Raw genomic sequence first — 21,355 nt, 5'->3', positions numbered from 1 at the left:
ATTTTTGCATTATCTTTGTTGTTATCTTCTCTCGCACGTAAACACACAAGCACACAAATTTGTTTGTATTAAATTACGTCGATCAGTTTGATGGCAAGATGGCGGATTACACCATATAATTTGTGGTTGTTGTACAAATGACACCATCTTTAATTATTTCGCCATGCTGTGCTAATGACACTACCTCTCCATTGTACCATTATTGCGGTATAGGCCTTCATCGTCATATGTCAAGACCGATTTAAAAAGGTGGTCTCACGCGAACAGCTGTTAACAGCCGGCCAGATTGGCCGTACTAAGATGAAAAAAATTGGTTTGCATTCTCTTTGTTTTTCTCTTCTTTATCGCATATTTTCTGCTCATGTACGCACTCGCAGACACACACGCACACAAATTTCTTTGAGTGTGTTGGCAAAACGTCCATCAGCTTGATGACAAGATGGCGGATTGCACCATATGGTTTATGGTTGTTGTACAAATGAGACCACCTTTAATTGTTTCGCCATGGTAATAGGTTAGCATGCTAACCTTGCTCTTGCCTCTAAAAGTCGACTTCGACTTATCGAACATAAAAATCGATTAGTCGAAAGTCGACTGAATTGAATTGAATTTTTTCCTGTGCGGATATTTTACAATTTTTGCCTAGAATAAACGAAATTATGTTGTAAAAATGATATAGCAACTAATATTTAGCCCCGAAAGCTAAGTGTGTTTAAAAGAAGTACTCCGAAACAACCACAAAATGCCCTCGAAGTTGGACCACACAAATTAAACGCAATAGTTGTGATGGAAGACAAAAGACCCCTGTGAAAAAAAAACTAAAAACACACCAAAAACATAGCAAAAATAAAAGCAAAGAACGAAACGAAACAAAAAGTAAGGAAAACAATTGTTGTTACATTTTTCGGTATTTTGTGAATAAATTGGTAGAAAAAAGCCTCATGATTGTTGCTGTTTTCAATATACCAGCAGCAAAAAGAAGGACAGACCATCACATATTACTATAGTTAGGAGGGATTTCTTCATGTAAGTACCTTACCTAAGTTGATAGGAGCAGTGGGTGGAGAAGAAGAAGAAAGAAGGTACTATACGAAATGAGAATATCAATAAAATTTCACCACCCACTTCCTATTATACCTCCTGCTATTCTTATGGTGTTATTGTATTGTGTTTTGATAAACACAAAATCGCCACCCCCCTGAGCCCCACAAAAAAAAAACACACACACACTCACCAAAAACAACAAAAACATAGACAACGATGGTTTGCACATTTTCTGATTTTTAAGTAATATGAGAACCATTGTTATTATTATAAGTCAACAAGCTAACTCGAAAAATGAAGTTTTTTTTTATACCAAAAGTTTTCCTGTTGGTTGGCTCAAATTCAACCTTGCTTATGCTTTTTTCTACCTTCATTTCAAGGTCTGGGTTGAATGCGCTCATCAACCTTACCACCCCATTTGCGAGAAGAGATTATGTATTTGTAATTTCTTTTGTACCGTGACCTTTAATTGTCCCTCATTAATGCAATTTAAATTTAATCGAAACAAACACCTGTTTATTCCTTTTAGTTAACGGCTGTTGCCTCCGAATGCATTCAAGACGTAGAACAATTGTCTCCTTCACTGCAGCCCCTGCTGGCTGGCGGTGCTATTCATTACCCCATTTGTTTTTTTAAGAACTGCATGCATGCGTCATGCCATTTTGCTGGTGGTTGTTGAGAGGGCACAGTAAACAAACATTCAATCATTATCTTCGTGATGACATTATAAATAGTGCTTTTTGCATATAGTATACAAGACAGCGGTGGAAGATATAATCCTTAGGTTTATAAATATTTATTAAAAATTGTACGAAAAAAATCAATCAAAATCTCAATTGCTCCCAGTGGTGATAAGATTGCCATGGCCCTTAGAAAATATTTTTATTTCTTTATTTTTTTTTTTTTTACCAAACTGCAATTGTTTATTTGTATATCTTTTTGCCAAGCTGTGATAATTTATTTAACAAATTTGTTTTTTTTTTTTTGATAATTAAAGAAGCACACAAATAGTCTGAAATTTTTTTTTTTTATGGAATTGAGTTGTCTGTCCGATTAATTGCCAGACCCCATTTCTTAATCAAATATCAAAACAAGAGTCGTGCAAGATATTGAGTAGAGCTATACTATCGATAAACGTTTTTGAATAAAATTTGGTCTTATGAGGTCTCGTGGTGTATAGACATGGAAATGAAAGCGTAGTTTAAGCTTGGGTTTCAACTTATTTAAATTAAATCATGCCATTTACTTTTAGTCACAAAAGTATTTGCCATATACAGTAGAAGTGTCATACTGGAAGAAAGTAATTTCAATTTCAACATTTGTTTATGACATTGCCAATTTGAACACATGTAGAGTCGTACATGTCGTGTGACAGAAACGAAACTAACATATGGAAATCACATTTCAAAATAGCACATGTAATTTTTCAATTACACATGCCGTGTAATAGCGCCTTAAGTTGGGCATAGATATATATGTTTGTTATTGGGCAATTGACATTACATTTTTTAGTGTACCCTGATGTAAACATTATTTAGCTATACTGCATGCAAGTTTTGGATATTCATTGCCTGTAAGTTCAGGTGAATTTATGACCTTCACCACAGGATGGGGGTATACTCACCCAGTCATTCTTTTGTTAAAACCTTGCAATATTGATCTGCGACTTCATAAACTATATACATTCGTATTTACATATATTCTTTATCATCTTAACATTTTGAATCGATCGATCCTTGTCCGTCCGTCCGTCGAAATAAAGATAGCGGCCGAACGGGTGAAACTACCAACTTAAAATTTTGTACACCTCCTTTTTTGGATGTATGGCGTAGGATTGGAAATGGCCATATGGTTTCAGATTTGTATATAGCCCTCGATATGGTTTTTTACCGCAATTCTTATTCGAAATTTGCACAATTACTTCTTTTGGGTTGCCCAAAAAGCAATTGCGGATTTTTTAAAGAAAGTAAATGCATTTTTAATAAAACTTAGAATGAACTTTAATCAAATATACTTTTTTTACACTTTTTTTTAAAAGCAAGCTAAAAGTAACAGCTGATAACTGACAGAAGAAAGAATCGATTACAAAGTCACAAGCTGGGAAACGCCGACTATATGAAAAATCCGCAATTACTTTTTGGGCAACCCAATACTATGATCTTAAACATCAGTCCTGGATTGAATATAGCATCCATATGAGCATGGGCAAACTTCTCACAAATAAATGAGTGGGATCAATGATAAGGTATGTCTTCAATGGGCAGGACGATATATTGAATAAATAATCAAATATATACACCATAAAAACACCTCGAGTTCGATTTTATAAATAGCAACGACAAATATTCACACGTAGGTCAAATAAACGGGCACACGGAGCAAGAGCGAGAGCCGTTGCCGTTGTCTGGCGTTCGAAGCCATTAATACAACTTCCAAACGAAGCACAGAATCACGTGTACCACGGAAGTTGTGTAATTGTCACAGAAAAAAAGTCTGTCATTACACATAGACATAATAGACAGGGTTGTCGAGCGTGGTTAATGTGGTAGTTGTATCATATTGTAGATGCGTTTCAGCAATTAATACGTTTAAAATACAACATACCAGCGCACGGCCTTTGAAGCCATCACACCAAACATGGTTGAAAAGTCTTCTAACCAAAGACGAAACGCGTCCCATAGTGTTTGGTGTGTGTTGCTATCTCTGGCTTTCCTTTTCCATTGGCAAAGAAAAACTCGGATCATTTAGCTCGTCTGGAAAGAGAAAGAAACAAAAAAAAAAAACGTATCTTTTATTGTTGTCCAGAAACTGTAATAAAAATGAGCAGTTCGATTTTTTTTTATTTTATCTAAAGGTTAGTTTGCAGAATTTTAAAAGGGTTAAACTTTTCAAAAATTTAAATCGAATACCATTTTTCGAAGAGTACGAAATTTGTTTTTATCAAAAAGCCGGTTTATTGATCACCCTAATTACACCAGACGGACGGACAGACACACCGACATCGTTTGATTTTCTTGCTTATTTTATATGGAGAAAAATGGTAACAAAGTAGCTTCGTCGTAGTCCTGTCTATTTATTGCCGATGGTAAATAACAACTTTGTTTTATTTTAGTATTGGAAAGACAAGCCGTAAAGGGCAATAATAAGTATGTGAAGTCTTTTTGTATATAATGAACTGGTAACGCCATTTGTCAATCTGTCAAACCATAGGGGGAAAAAGTGAACAAACATGTAAAATTTATAAATAAAATTTTGAAAAACACGTGCGGGCATAGATGTTAAATAATATTTATTAAGATTTGTGCACGCAATTTCAGAAATAATTAGTTTTAATCTTATTTTGCCATTCACAATAGTGGTATTTCTGGAAGTGGCCATACTTAACTGTGAAAGACATATGGCAATCCTGAAGGCAGATGTTCTCATAGATAAATTATATATAGAAAAAGAAATTGATCTTCGCCCAAAGTTTGATTGGTGGCGCTTGTAAATATAGTTAAATAATAACTATCTAAAGACAAGCCACAAGCAGATTTCTGCTCTCAATGGCATGCAGTGTGCGTCGTTTGAATTTTCTAAATATGTATTTATTATCACCGTTTCCGTGAAGGAAACTATGGCGTTATGCAGTCTTAGCTTCCAACATGTGTATCTTTCATTCATTTCTTTCTTTTCTTTTTGCTGTAAGTTTGATTTTTTAATTTTTTTCGGCAGAACTGCTTGCTTTGAAGAAAAATAAAATAAATAGAAATGGATAGATGTCATTTCCATACAATTTTCGTTGCATATATATGTATGTCCTTTATTTTCAATTGGAGTATATTAAATATATTGCAATAAAATATGGCCAATAGTAAACTTTTCAGTGTGAACAAAGGTCATCACCTCTGCATCGTGCTCTATTGTTGGCCAAAGCCTTGACTTGATTCCAGCGGACAGCGGATCCATGTGTTTTTCGGGCGTCCCCTCCCTTGCGGTTCCAGTCCAGAACATTTCTCGCTATTTTCGTTGTACTGCATATATATCTATCATGGCGATCCTGAAGAGAGATGTTCTACATCATAGATAAATTATATATAGATAAAGAATTTGAACTTCGCACATTCTTAGATAATTACATTTATCTATATTCACAAGCGCCACCAACCTGTCCATGTGTGAAGTTCAAATTCTTCATCTTTATATAATTTATCTATATGCATCTACTGTCTGTTGGTGTAGGTAAACGATAAATGCAATGCACTTACCCGTCCGCTTATCAAATAAAACAGACAAAATATACATATATACTTTGTAGGATTGGAACAGTCATGTTTCTGAGAAAACGAAAATAAGTAGATATGGCAAACCAGAATGGTACAATAATAATGATGTGCGGCTAGCTACCCTTAACAGAGATTTGGCATATCACGCATCTATTGAAGAACCCTCTGCCAGTAATGATTCGCGGTATAAGAGATACAAGGCTATGGCTCGTTGTACTGCAAGAAGGTTTAACGCTCATATGGTTCCACAGATTCGATAGAATTGTGGTCTAAAATACGCTCTACCGGAAGTCTTGATTCGGTTATATGTGATAGCAACTGTGATATAGATTCTAGTTTGTTGAATAATTATTTTACTTCTTCTGCTTCTAACTACGTACCTGACTAGTAATAACTCTGATAGCCGTAACAGCACCCTTAACTTTAGAAATATATATCCGGACGCATTAAGTCGAATGCTTTGGGAACCGATTTATTCAGTTAATCTTATCTTATATTCAGCAGCATATACAAACATTTTTAATACTTTCCTAATGATGATGTCTCTAGCTAATTTCCATGCAACAGGAAATTAGCTGGAGTTACTCCCTTACGGAAAAAAGACACTAACGGTGAAAGTTGTTCTGATTATCGTCCAATTTCCAGTCATCCAGCATTATCGAAGACATTTGAAATAATAATAAGGGATCAACTTGTGGATCATCTTAATCGTTTTTCATTGATTGACCATTGTCAATCGGGTTTTAGATAACACTACAGTACCACATCTCTTATGGTCAAACTTACTGATGAGATCAGACGTACTTTTGATAAAGGCAATCTCTGTTTTCGGTTCTGTTGACCATGACATTGTTTTTTAAACCCTTTAACAATTTTAATTTGTCACGTACCTCTTGTAGACTGTCAAATCGCTCGCAGTATGCAGCCTGTCATGATCGTGTTTCTAATGTTAATTCTATTTCTATTGGTGTACCCCAAGGTTCTGTTTTGGGACCTGTTTGGTTTATGCTCTATACAACATGTAGACTTAGCAATATATGCCGATGATTTTCAGTTATTAAGTACAACTGACTCTGGTACGTTAGAAAGTTGCATCTCGAACCTTGATGAAGATATAGGACGAGTTTGTCAATGGGCTCGGTCGAATAACATAACAATTAACATTGGTAAAACAATATGCGTGGTATTCAATAGCTCACGTCATCAATACTCTCCTCAAAATATTATTGTTCAAAACAATGTTGTCACATCGACTGATACTATGACCTCATTGGGCTTTGTAATGGATTCTTATATTGTATTTTCCTTGCACATTGCACATATCTGCTCCAAACTAAACTTTATACCTAAAAAGCTCTACAATTTGAATGTTATTTTTTACCCACACAAATAAAATATATGCTGGCTCATTCGTTGCTGATGCCTCATATATTGTATGGTGCTGAGGTATAATCCGAAATCAATAGGACTAATCTGCTTAGGCTTCAAAAGTGTTCCCATAGCATACTACGGTTTGTTTACGGTCGTCGTTGTAGACGAAACTACGAATACTTTGCGAAACAATTACTTGGATGTACTTTTGAGCACTTTTTCAATATTAGATGTCTCTGCTTTTTCTTCAATATCCTTAAGTACCGTGAACCCAGTTACCTTCTTCCTTACTTTCAATTCTTGCATTCAACCCGAAATTATCAAATTCGTATTGAAAGATTCAATGTTGCATTTGAATGATCATTTGTAATACAGTTGTTAAGGCTATGGAATACTCGTCCTATTAGTCTTAAAAAGATCTCAGTATGTCAACAAACTTTTAAGTCTAAGCTAATCCAACATTTCTTATAGACAACTCAATTGAATTCGTTTCGTTTTCATCACTAATGATATCGCACATTTGCTGCTTTTTCTTGGTGTTTGAACGAATAATTGTGCGTTAGACTATGTTACCAATTATTTTAAATAACAATTTTTTTTACACTCAGAAAATTTGTTAGTCATTTATTTTAGTGATAGTGTTATATTAGATTTTAATATTGATTTTTGTATTATGAAAACTTGAAAATTTTCAAATCTATCAATGTAAAGCCCGTGTGGGCGATGTTTAATTAATAAAATGAATGAATGAATGAAAAATCGATATTTCGATATTTCGCAAACGGGACGACAGAATGAATATACCCCTCAAACTATAGTAATGGGTATAACAAAAAAAAGTAAGCGTATTGCAAGAAATATAAATTTGTTGGTATTTTTGCATTTCGGTATTAGAAATTTTTTCATTAACAAAATTTTTGACTATTAAAAATATTTAATATGTATGTATGTACAGATTGAATCCAACCTTTGTTACTCTTAGCTTTCGAAAAAAAAACACGAAATTAAATAGATTTAAATACGAAATTTGTATTTGGACATGCATGTATGTGGACTTGGAGAAAAATGCATTCAATTTGAGTCGTCTGGCCTGTCATTAGTCATTGCTGTCCACCCATTGTAGTACCTAGTTCGCTTAATGCGTACTAATTTATTAATCAAATTAGTGTCGTTATTGTTTGCAGTTAAACATTTTGTATTAGCATTACAACTTTGGTTCTCTCTCTCTCTCCGCTTTTCTATGACGTGTTTTTTTGTTTTATTTTAATTACTTTTTGTGCAAATTTATCAACTTCCGTTATTATAATTTACAATTCTGAGTTTGTCTCTCTGACTGAGTCGCATTATTTCTTTATTCAAAACAATGAATTAAAGTTGGTTTTAAACAAAAGTCTTTTTTTTATTCATTCTGTTTTTCCTTTTTTCCCCTCGAACGCAACGTTATTGACAAAACGTTGCGTTCGAATGTTTGAAATGTTATTGAACTCTTTGAAGAAAATGGGCTTGTTACGTCTCACATATGATAATAATTGAAAACATCCCATATGGAATTGTGAATGAGTATGAGTGTAATACATGATATAATGATGATGGTACAGTTTGATTTGTCACCACAAATGAAGCATCATATTGTTCAGTTAATTAAATTTACATATACATATATACATTGTATTAGATTATCTTTTCCATTGGTTTTTAATTACATAGAAATTGTTAATAAATATGTCATTAGGTGTTGCCATTTGTAAAGTTGTTACTATAAAATAGTGCAGCTGGTAGCTTTAATGTCAAGTATTAACAAATGTAAAGGTCCCTACAATATGTTATTAGTTCAGCAACATGGCACAATAATAAAAGGTTAAGCAAAAATAAAAAAAAAACCAAACCAAAAAATTATAAAAAATTCATCTTCACTTTAATGTCATGTCTACATTGACTTGTTTTGCTTATGCCAACTGTTCGCACTAGTTAAGTTGTTTTGGAAATTAAACTTTTTCACCCTACAACATAAATGTAATGGGGCACTATTGTTAACATTTATTTTTTCTTGCTTTATCTGTAAAATGTTGTTGATTTTATAATTTTTTGGAAAAAATATATTTTTACTTTTTGGCATTATTCAGGGCTGTGTTTATTTAGCACAATTTAGGCGGCATTTGTTTGGGCTCACATGCTTTGAATGACTCGGTTTCGTGGCAAACGAGTCGTTTTGTCCTTATAAATTGTAAAGGAAAAACGAGTCGTTTTCAGATGATTATAAAGGAAAAATATGAACATAGTATAAGGGGAAAAAAAAACTTTAACGTAGGTAGGACTGACACACATCCGAAACAAAGGGGATTGAAATAACAGAGAAACTTTGTGCTCTCAAAATTTAACAGCAAATGTCAAGCTTATAGGTGTCGGTAATTATTTTATTTACGACTGCCGAAACCCTATATACGTCTATAACGCCATAGTTTCCTTCTTGGGAAAGGAAACAATTGAAGGTGGTCTCATTTGTACAACAACCACAAATCGTATGGTGCAATCTGCCATCTTGTCATCAAGCTGATCGTATTTTGTCCAACACACGCAAAGAAATTTGTGTGCGTGTGCGTATACGTGTGCAAGATAACAACAAAGAGAATGCAAAAATATGTCATCTTAATACCGTCAAACCTGGCCTGCTGTTAACGGCTGTTCGCGTTCGCTATTCGCGTCGCCTTGCCATATTTAGAAAATGCAACCGACGCACTCTGCATGCCGTTGAGAGCAGAATTCTGCTTGCGGCATGTTCTTAGATAATTCTCATTTACAGATCTATGCACCTGTTCACATAAATAAATTATATATAGATAAAGAATTTGAACTTCGCACACAGACTGGTTGGTGGCGCTTGTGAATATAGATAAGCTAACAACATGCCGCAAGCAGAAATCCGCTCTCTATGTCATGCAGTTTGCGTCGTTTGTATTTTCTAAATATGTATAATTTCCTTGCCCGCGATGGAAACTATGTCGTAATGCACGCTTATAGAATTTCGACAGTCATAGCTTGCATAGTTGTATCTTTCTTTCTTTTATTTCAATCCTTATTGCTGTAAATTTGAATTTTTTATTTTTTTTGGCAGAGCTGCTGCTTTGAAATAAAAAAATTACCGACACCTATAAACTCGACATTTGCTGCCAAATTTTGACAGCACAAAAATTTCTCTGTTATTCCAATTCTCTTTGGAGGATACACCATAGGTAATAACGGTAAGATAACCGTTAGAATAAAATAAATTGTCGATAGGTACCTTATAGGACTTAGAAAACTTTAAAAAAGTAAACTACCATATGTGAAAAAATAAAATCAGACCTTTTATCGACGAAGTCCGTATGCGACTAGAAATAAATAACATAAACTCAAGAGTCCCCCTTCTTCATACAATCAAAATTGGATTTAATTTTCAAGAGTCCCATTAAAATTTGTTTTCACACTCTTATTTACACACACATACACGCACGTACCCACACAATGTATTCGAGCACAAATCAATTTTGCAAATTAATTTATTAAATTTATATCACTTTATATTGGTTATGGCAAAACAAAATAATAAAAAAATCCTGTTCTCTTTGTCTTTACAGTTTTATAGCATTACAAACATTGAAAATTCATGGGCATACAAATGCTACTTGTAAATAGGAAATCTGTTATCAAACCTCATCAGCAAGAAGATCAGCAGCAGCACCAGCAGAAGCCGCAACAGCAGTATCAGCAACATCAGCTTCGAGAGCGACAGCAAATATTTGATCCACTTTAAAAATTTGTTCTTTCTTTCGTTTGTATGGGACTGACTAAGTTCGACAGTGAATAAACAGAAAATATTCATGTCAAAAGAATAACAATAAGAGAGGAAAACAAATCGACATACCCCCGATACGACATACGACAGCAGCAAGGCGGTGCACCATACATAAGTGTAGGAGTACAAGTTGTATTGTTAAACAATATCCCCCTCCTAGGCCCAAAAAGTGCAGTAGTGCACATTGTAAGTAGATTCTTAATTTATTACTCTTTAGTAATCCAACAACCTACAATTGTAGTGAATATTTGGTTTTATTTATTTTTAGTGATTGTTGCCCAACAACCATCCCGTTTCTATAATGGAGCAAAAAAGATGTTCCTTCAATTTGCTTCTATTGACACATCTTATTGTCTGCCTTTACATTTTGGGGCTTTTGCCTCAAGTTGATGGTCACATTCTGGTGTATCGGCGTATTACGAATCAGGTTTTTGTAAATTTATCTCAATTCTCATCCATAAAAGAGTTTTTGTTCTAACTCCTTTTTTTCTTTCTCTTGTGATTTCGCTAGCTCATTGAGGAATACAATGATATGCCGGCTCAATTTGGTCCTAGTCTATCGGCAACAGGTATAAAAGTATTTGCTATACCTGCAGAACCAATAAACGCTTGTAACAAAATCGCTCCGCCACCCAGGTCCAATTACCCTGGTACAGCTAAATTTGCGGCAATTATACAAAGGTATGTTTAAAAGGTCAATAAAAAGCTTAGCAATGAAAAGAAGAAGGAAAAGTTGTTTAAAAATTAAAGTTAAATTGGATTATTGCATATATACATACACAAGCAGCACCTTCGTTATTTTGAGCTCAAGATCTATTCTAATGTTGTTGTGATAGCCACATTGCATGTGGAGATGGCGATCCTCGTCAAACTTCTAAATATGAGTATGCTCGTTCCGGTCCATAGGACATATCGCTGCGGGAATATGATGAGCATTGGTTCTCTAAAGGCGCCAAAAAACTCGCTTCTCATATCGAGCATCATAGGCACTTGGTATTTAAGCAAGAACTGGTGCCGCCCGGCCTCTCATTGAGACTCTCCACTCGATACCGCAGAGTATCTGCGACTGCAGTAGTAAATACTACGTATACGAAGCATCCCACTATCTGAACCTGTGGACGCTCAGCTGAGTTTCTCGTGATAACTACATATGACCAAATCAGAGCTCAAAGTTCCAGTCTGTGTGGGGTCCATAGTTATTCTAATTGCCTTTTGTTGTAAAGATAAAAGTACAAATTTTTATTGGTTTAAACAGAGATAAAATTAGAAACTGTTTTGGTCAGATCAACATATAACTCATATTAAGAAACTAATAGCATAATTTGTTTGTATTCCATGGGGAAATGGATTGTTCGCATCCTTCGCCATGTAAACAATCGCAAATCATAATGCATGCTCATTGTGAAAGTGAAAATAACAGTATATGCGACACATGTACACATAACCATCAGTAATTGTGTTTCAATAATTATATGTTAAAAAAACTCATGCGGATAGTGGACTGCTCCATACGGAGTAGCTGTAATTGCAGTAGCGGACAATCAGCGGTATCGAGTGGAGAGTCACAGTGAGAGGCCGGTCGGCACCGGCTCCTGCTTAAATACTGAGTACCTATGATGCTTCCGCGGCGATCGGTCCTATATACCGGAACGAAATTTCTAATGCTCTAAAGAAATCATCGCGGCGGGTGGTCCAAAAAACTATGTTTCTACTGAATATTTTAATCATGTTATTCAATATTTATTATTTGGATGTAAAAAAATTCTAAAAAAGTTTCATTCAACGTAGGTGTTCTTGGAAGTGAGAATAATCATGTTGCCATGAATGACAACACCGAGACTGCTAGGAATAAAGTTTTTTTAAGAAGATGTCAGTTTCACCGGCTCGAAAAAGACTTTAAAACTCAAATTTATTAATTATAGTTTAAAAAAAACTTCAAATATTTTCATAAAACACAATTTTGCATTATTTGTGTATGCAAATCAAAATAATGTGGACAGTAACCAATTACCACTTGCTAATTTGTCAATTTTTGCTTGATTTTAATTACAACTAAATTTTTCGAACTATTTTTTATGAGAACCATTCAAACGACCACTTGTGAGAAGCTCCTATACTCACTTTTCAAAAACATTTCATCCATTCACAGTAACGACAAACCGCTGAAATTTTACAGTTAGAAGCTGCTTATGTTTTACGTTGCCATATGGCAACACCATGCAGCTGGGAATGGCAGGGGCCGAATTACCGCATACGTGAAGGAGTAAAATAGTTCGAAATCTGTCTATTGTGAATTATCTATTTCTTTATTGAACGTGATTCTTTGAAATTTAAGAATCGCTCATAGTTTATAAACAATTTGATATTAAATACAAAATTTTATTTAATACGCAAGCGCACTCGAAAATGTATGCGGTAATTCGGCGCCTGGTCTCATTATCAGTAAACTGGAATTAACATCAGTGTTATCTCTGTTTGTTTGCAGTATTTAAAATTAACATCCTAATTTAATTTTAGGTTATTTTTAGCCATTCATATTTTTTTAAATTATTTAAAACCTGTTTTCTGCAATCACAGTTTAAGGTATTATTCATTGGTATTTCTGTATGGAAGTTTTCTCTATTATTATTTTTGCAAATGGTTAATGTAGATTTATAATAGATATAGTGTACAACAACAACAGATTTCCTATTTCAACATGGTTTCCCTTGTTTAATCAGGGGGTTAACCTTGTAGCCTGTAGCTGCTAACTACCATCTCTTATTTACCGCGGTGCAATCAATTAGCTTCATCATACTTTTATTGGATGTTCCCTCCTGAAGGTTAAATTTCCTATCCTGACATGAATTTATCGTAGCAGATTTACAGCGGAGTAAATCTGGAGATGAGGTGAGTCTCCAACTAACCACAAATCCATAGCCGTATGTTGACAGCTATTTTAAAACGCGTCACCTTCCGTTGCTGATGAGACTCCTCTCCTAATTCATCGCACTTCCGGCAAGGCGATAACGTTAACCTTGTTCTTATCCAATACATTCGTCAAAGCATATACTACACCTTCTTTGTATAGTGTTCGGACATTCCAGGTGCAAATTCCCATTTCATATGTCTCATTTTGTTTTCGGTGGTCGTCAACATGAGAGCAGACCGTTTACTGTTTCTTCGTTTTTGAGGGCAAGGGCAGCTACCTGTCCATAGCCTCCACCGTGTGTTTTTCACAATGCATTATGTAAATCATTATAAATACCATAAGGTATTGCGAGTCTTTACTATCAATATCATTGATAACATACGTATCAAATTTTCTTTCGGTGTAGAAAAAACGCATTCATCTGTGTGTTGATTCGATGATCAATCCTGCGATAAAGGTTCGCACCCGCCTAACCATAGCGACAAAAGTTCGATCTTACACATCATGGAAGCTGGACGTCAGCAGCAACAGGCACATCGACTTAGACCTTAAAACATACCCAATGGGTTGTAGAAAGGACTTCTAGTTGCTGTGATTTAATGGCACTGTAACAAACAAAATTATGTAGAAAATGAAAACGAGTGCAAGGCACTGCTGCCAACGGCAAGGCTTGGGATTGACGGAACTCAAAGCTAAAGAACAAAGTGGGTCTGGGGGTCAACATTGAGATCTGTTTTTGACTGCCTGACGATAAGTGTGGCCAACTGAAGATACAAGCACATACATCTATTGTGAATGACATACAAAAGCATTTAACCAATAATTTGAAACAAGCGTGTCCAAATCTTTACTAAGTTTATTAAATGGCAACGCCACATATTTTTGTGCACACTTTATAAACATTTTCACTTTTTACTCAAATTGTTTTAATAGGTTAGCAAACGGCGTTGCCACCGCATGAAAAATAAACAGACATGACTGGATACATATGTAGTGTTCTATTTTGCCAGACTTTCCCAAATATTTTTTAAACGATCATTTGTTTTTTTGATCACTCATGTATTTAATTTTATATATTCTTTTCAGAGGTGGCGAGGATTGCACTTTTGAGCTTAAAGTTCGCTATGCACAAGCTGCCCATTTTGATGCTGCAATTATCTACAACAATGAGGGCGATGATTTGGGTAGGAGTGACAACCGGCAACCGCCTTGATCAATGAATTATTTAATAATAAATAATTGCCTCTTCTTTTATCAAAATAGAACACATGTCTGCGCAAAATTCCAGTGGGATTATGATACCATCTGTGTTTGTGGGCCATACTACTGGCATGACACTGAAATCGTTCTATACACCAGAAATTGTTTTAGTCATAAACGATGAGCTGCCTTTCAATATCAACACCCAATTAATTTTACCATTTTCTATATTAATTGGAATATGCTTTTTGATAATGGTAATGAGGGGGGAGGAAAAGTATTTGAGAATAATTTGATTTATATGGTATTTATTTTTTTGTATTTAAAGATATTTTATATGATTTATAAATGCATTAGAGAGGAAAGACGCCTGAGGCGTTATCGTTTGCCGAAGAGAATGCTGAAAAAGTTGCCCATCATCAAATACACCAAGAATAGTAATATTGCCTATGATACTTGTGTCATATGCATAGAAACGTTTGCCGAGGGTGACAAGCTAAGAGTTTTACCATGCAAACATCGTAAGTGTTTGCAATAAACATTGTTTGTAATTTGGTCTTATTTTTTTGAACAATACTTTGTTTCGTTCTAGCTTATCACAGCGATTGCATTGATGTTTGGCTAACCGAAAATAAACGCGAGTGTCCCATTTGCAAGCGTCGGGTTTTTACGAAAGGCGAAGCCCGATCACAACGGAATCGACAGTCTTCATTGGATAGTATGGTAGATACTGATGATGATACAGCCCCATTGTTGCAATCATCACAAAATACTTCAAGTGCTACAATAACATCGACTCGTTCATCAGCCCCCACCACTAGACATGGCACCTTCCAACGTGGTAGTGGTGGTGTTGAAACCGGTGCCAGTGCTGGTGGCGATGTGACTTCCGATGATGAAAATAGTAAGTTTCTGGTTATGGTATATAAAATGTCATACTTGAACTGAGACATTTTTATAAATATTTTGAGTTTGCGGAAGCTACCGTGTCACAGAGGTTAGCATTTCCGTCTATGACGTTGAAGGCCTGAGTTCGAACATTGGGAAGAAAATCAGAAAAACTTTTTGCGGTGTCTGCGCCCTCATAATGGAGTGGGAGGAAGGAAGGATAGGGAGGGGTGGAGAGAGGGGAAGTGAGGAAGGGGGAAAGGAAGAGAAAGAGGAAGGTAGGGAGAGTGAAAGAAAGAGAGAGAGGGAGAGGAAGAGACTCAAGAAGGAAGAGAGAGTGAGAGAGAGAGAAAGGGAGAGAGAGAGAGAGAGAAAGGGATAAAGTGAAAAGAATAGAGAGAAAGGAAGAGAGAGAGAGAGAGAGTTTATTTTCATCCTTCTTTTGAACTTAGGCGTATATGGATGTGTAAATGTGGGATGGACTTAAGGGCAGAGGTTTTTCTTGAGTTTTTATGAATTCGGGGATAACACAGATTCATGGACAGGTGAAGTCTCTTTACGCTGAGGTTCGTCGCGATCTTGAAGGCTTTAAGATTCTCGACTAGAAATGTGAACGTGAGTAATTTTTTCTTCACGATCACGAGAAAAAAAATTATTAACACACGACTGCTGCAAACGGAGTTGCTGCAACGGCAGTCGAGGACAATCAGCGGTATTGAACGGAGAGTCACAGTGAGAGGCCGGGCGGTACCGGCTCTTGCACAAATACTGAGTGCATATGATGCTTGATATGACAAGGCGAGTTATTGGCGTCATTAAATAACCAATGTTCCTTACTTACAGGAGCTTGACGAGGATCACATGAAAATGTGTCTGCGACAATAACAACAACAAAGGTGGGCCAATTTGACACACGTTTCCTCAATAAAACGATTTCGATATCTGACAAGTCAAATACTTTGGAGTGATCTTGGATAGAAATTGGATAATTGGAAATGACACATTCAGGAGCCTACCGAGACGGCTCAATAATGTTCGGCACTCTGTAGACGGGCTCAAAATGGCGCCTGAATTCGAGGATAGTCCACTGGCTCTACAGAAGCGTGATAAGACCAATATTTACTTACGCAGCAGTAGTTTGGTGCACTGCTATGGAGAAAAAGTGGAACATAAGCATCATACAATAGGTTCAGAGAACATGTTGTCTTGACATAGGCGGAGCGATGAGGACCACGCCCACTAGGGCACTGGAGACTATTCTAGATATCCGACCCATTGACATAGTCAATGCGACTATGAGCCTTGAGGCTATGGGAGAATGTCTTCGAATGACGGAACCCTGGTATTGTCATCTGGAAGATCATATTACACGAATGGATCAAGCTAGAAAACAGAGTGGGCCTGGGGGTCTACATTGAGAACCCAGGGACTGAGATCTGTTTAAGACTACCTGACCAAAATACGGTCCTGCAGTCGGAGATCCGGTCGATCAGGGTTGTTATTATAAGGACAATAACAACCAGGATGGTAAAGTCATGAACAATCTTGGAGTGTAAGAAGAAGATTAACGCCTTCTCTGAGAATGGCATGATCCGCATTGTAACCCAGTGGAATAACGAAACGATCGTCAGGGCGACGAAAATCCTATGGGCAGATCCGATTTGTGAGAAGACGAGGCGATAACTGTAAATAAGCAAATTGTAGCCCAGAGTTTCAAGCCGCGTGGTGTCCTCTCCCTCTCTCTCTTTCTTTCACTCTCTCTACCTCTTTCTCTTTCTTTCCCCCATTCATTGTCATTCCGTATCTGGCCATGTGAATGCTTGGTTATTTGGTACATTCTTTAACTAATCCACCCATTTTTATTTTCTTCTAGTGCTCTCATCACCTGCCCGACGCATAAATCCCTTTGATCGCACACCTAATTTGCCACCCCATTGGGAGGAGCAACTCAATAATGGGGAACGCAGAAGTTCTTTGTGGTATTGGCCAGTTTTCAGGTAATCATTTCAATTTTGTTTTTATTTTTCTATTTTGAAAAAACTTTCTTCTTCTCTTCTCTTCCCACTTAGATGGATTTCACGTCGACCTACCACAATAAGTATTGCTGCTCCACCTTATCAAGAGGATATCTTAACTGATGTTATAGCTGCGGAAAATCCTGCTGATGCAGCGGCCATTGCAAGTTCCACACCAACTTCCATATTAAGAGCAACAGCACAGCATTCTTCGAATAATGTTTTAAATCCGAATTTAAGCGGCTCCTTTAAAGATGACGATGAAGATGATGATGCCCCCTTGCAATGTATATATGAACCGGCAGCAGCAGTAGCAGCTGCTGTGGTATCAAATTCAACACCGGACCAACAATCTAACACACAACCCTCACAGCAAATGAATATAGATAGCAAAAACAAAGTTGTGGCTGCGGTTGCCGCCGAATCGGACCCAGTTTTTCTACAAACTCCCACACAAGGGGGTTTGGCGGTGGCCGCTCTACCCGTCAATACAAATGACACACTGAACACAACAAATGCTAAGCCGACAACAACAAGCGAACCAAACAGGTTTTGGTAATGATAATAATGATACTAACTGATGATCATGCTGATGATTATCCACTCAAGGGAGAGAACTGCACTTGTATTTTGGAAAAGGATTTGGGCATATTTTTAGTCAAGTGCAATCACCTAGCCAGTCAGACACTCCGTCAGTTTGCCAGCTTGACTCGTTTTCAGACTCCTCTTTCCTAGAGTGTGGTGTTTTCGAACAGAAGAGCAACTCTTACGAAAATTTTATATTAACTTTTCTTTTTTTTATGTTTTAATGTTAGGGAAAACTTCTTCCTTCCTGTTACTCCTCCTTGATTAAAACAGAAAAACAAAAATAATAATTGTGATTTATTTAAAACCGATATAAGGATTTAAATTAAAAAAAAAAAAACGAAATAAAATAATAGCTTACCTTTAAATAACAACAACAACAAAAATTAATAAGTCTATAACTAAAAAGAAAACAACAAAATTAAATTTTAAGCTTGTGTAAGTCTTACATTTCCTCATATACATACATACAGCTAGGAGTTTTTTTTTTATTAGAAATGGTTTTGTTATACACCTAATGAGCAAAAGTCCTGCCTGTCTCCCCTTCAACCAAAGGGATTATGCAGAACATCAATGAATAATGATGATGATGGAGAAAAGTCCTTAGGGCCGGCCACCACTACCAGTTACATGAAAGTAAAATTTTTATAAAAAAAAACAAACAAAAACAAAAACTGTATATGTAACGTATTATAATTTATAAAAAGAAAAGAAAGTAAACAAAACAAAAGAAATCAAATACTAATATTAGTATAGACATTTTTATAACTCTGTACAATCGTTTTTCATTGTTAAAATTTAATTTTTGTTTTCTTATAATTATTACCATTTTTTTTTATTTTGTTAAAATTTTACTTTTACTCATTTTTATTTGTATTGCTTGTAGCAGTTAACAACTTCTTTTTTTGATTAGTTTATTAACCTCATTTTTTTACCATATGAAAAATGAAATCGATCTATACTCTCCCCTACTCACTCCCTCTCTTTGTTATATGCCCTTAAATTTTTGTACCAAAAATATTAGAAAAATGGAAAATAATAAAACAACATAAAGCAGAAGGACAACAATTCAGCCATGGCTCTTTAAGATCCATTCAATTGCAATTTCATTGGCATGTGTGTGTTTGTGTGCGTTTTTAACTAAGTACCTTTATATATAATTTTATTATTTTTAATTGTTAAGCAACCCTATCTACAATATATAAATATATACATGTATTATGATGATATGAATTAAAGGAAAAAAAAAACGAAACGAAATTAAATTACAATTACAATGGTTGTTATTTTTGTGTGTGTGTGTGTGTAACGCCCCGTTCCCGAAATGGTAGCGTGCTCGGATTAACCGTTCGATAGCCACCAGAGCCCTTGGTCCTGATTATCGCATCCGTAATCGACTTATGACGATCGAGTTTGGCGTTTTTGATGATGGCATTCCTTATCGATTATTTCTATTCGAAACTTCGAATAAAAATGTGCATGTTTTTGCAGCAATTCACCTATCGTAAACAACCAATTTTCACCTATTTTCAAGAAATTAGGTATTTATTACGTAAAATAGAACAATAATTAAAATAAAGGCATCTAAAATTGGCTGTGATTCCTCTACATATCTCTATCCGTTCAAAAGTTCTACAATTATTTGCAAGATTTTTTCGATGTGACAAGATTGTGTGAGCCCACGATCTTGGCACTACTCATCTGACGATTGAACTTATCGAATAATTCTTGTTCTAGACCTCAAGTGTTTCGAACTGTCTCAATGCAGAAATATTTAGAACATTTTCGTGATATCCCAATATACAGACTGTCTTTACATTTTCGAAATTCAAAGTCTTGGGCGATTATGGCATTTTCGGAGTAAAATTCCAAGAAAATTTCTTTTGATTTTTTTGCCAGTTTTTCAACGAAAATAAATACATAAAGCAGTTTACATTTAAAGTTGGATAATTGAGGCATAAACTACACACTGGAATGGAAATCCCCAAAATATTAAAATCTTCATTTTCAATGGGCTATACCCTTGTCAAACTTTTTCGTACGAAATAAAAAGTTACAATTCCCAGATTTTTTGTAACAGAAAATAATTCCTCGTTATCTTCTGTCATGCGGACTGCCCCTAAATTTTTTTTTTTAAATTCGAAGTTTTGGGCGAGTTATGACATTTTCGGAGTAAAATTCTGGTACAAAAATTTTTTGACAGTTTTTCAACGATAACAAAGCAGTTTACATTTTAATTTGGATAATTGAGGTATAAACTACACAATAGAATGCAAATCAGCAAAATTTTGAAATTTTCGAAAATCTAAATTTTTAATGGGCTATAACCTTGTCAAAAATTGTCATTAAAAATAAAAAGTTCGACTTCTCTGAAATTTTTAACATAGAATATTTGCTTGTCATCTTCCGAAATGGGGACTACCTTTACACTTTTGAAATTCGAAGTTTTGGGCGAGTTATGAGATTTTCGGAGTAAAATTCTAGGAAAAATATTTTTTGATTTTTTTGCCAGTTTTTTAGCGAAAACAAAGCAGTTTACGTTTTAAGTTGCATAATTGAGGTATAACCTATACACTGGAATGCAAATTTTTAAATTTTGGAAAATCGCAACTAAGTTTTCGCTTTAAGTCGGGTAATTAAGGCATCAACTACACACTGGAATGCAAATCCTCAAAATTTAAAATTTTCGAAAATCGAAATTTTCAATGGGCTATACCCTTGTCAAAAATTTTCATACAAAATCAAAAGTTCGACTTCCCAGATATTTTTAATAGAAAATGATTCCTCGTTATGTCCTGATATGCGGACTGCCTTTATATATTCGAAATTCAAGGTTTTTGGTGAGTTATAGCATTTTCGGAGTAAAATGCTAGTAAAAGTATTTTTTTGCCAATTTTTCAACGAAAACAACGGAGTTTTCGCTTCAAGTCGGGTAATTGAGGCATAAACTACACAGTGGAATGCAAATCCACAAAATTTTTAATTTTTCGAAAATCGAAATTTTCAATGAGCTATACTCTTGTCAAAAATTTTCGAACGAAATCAAAAGTTCGACTTCCCAGATATTTGTAAAAGAAAATGATTCCTCGTTATGTCCTGATATGCGGATTGCCTTTATATTTTCGAAATTCAAGGTTTTTGGCGAGTTATACCTTTGTCGGAGTAAAATTCTAATAAAAATATTTTTTGCCAGTTTTTCAACGAAAATCCACAAAATTTTTAATTTTTCGAAAATCGAAATTTT

At 35.3% G+C, this 21,355-nt stretch overlaps 1 protein-coding gene across 5 annotated transcripts; it reads left to right on the top strand.

The window, feature by feature from the left end:
* The first annotated feature begins 567 nt into the window (after positions 1–567).
* Positions 568–19,382, top strand: LOC106088300 (E3 ubiquitin-protein ligase Godzilla). Of its 5 annotated transcripts, none has more exons than XM_013253744.2 (10): positions 568–876; positions 10,295–10,698; positions 10,781–10,945; positions 11,024–11,193; positions 14,510–14,607; positions 14,687–14,880; positions 14,952–15,144; positions 15,216–15,527; positions 17,385–17,508; positions 17,581–19,382. In XM_013253744.2, the coding sequence occupies exons 3-10, from the start codon at positions 10,814–10,816 to the stop codon at positions 18,083–18,085; spliced, it is 1,728 nt and encodes a 575-aa protein (XP_013109198.2). In that variant the 5' UTR covers positions 568–876; positions 10,295–10,698; positions 10,781–10,813; the 3' UTR covers positions 18,086–19,382. The 5 variants fall into 5 exon arrangements, with proteins under 5 accessions (XP_013109198.2, XP_013109201.2, XP_013109197.2 ...); XM_013253747.2 differs by having other exon boundaries at positions 568–1,026; positions 10,781–10,939; XM_013253743.2 differs by having other exon boundaries at positions 568–1,026.
* The last annotated feature ends 1,973 nt before the right edge of the window (positions 19,383–21,355 follow it).

Source organism: Stomoxys calcitrans, chromosome 2, assembly GCF_963082655.1.
Source record: "Stomoxys calcitrans chromosome 2, idStoCalc2.1, whole genome shotgun sequence".
Lineage (NCBI taxonomy): Eukaryota > Metazoa > Arthropoda > Insecta > Diptera > Muscidae > Stomoxys > Stomoxys calcitrans.
Note: the sequence above shows the minus strand (reverse complement) of the source record. Positions and strands in the feature narration are given on the sequence as shown.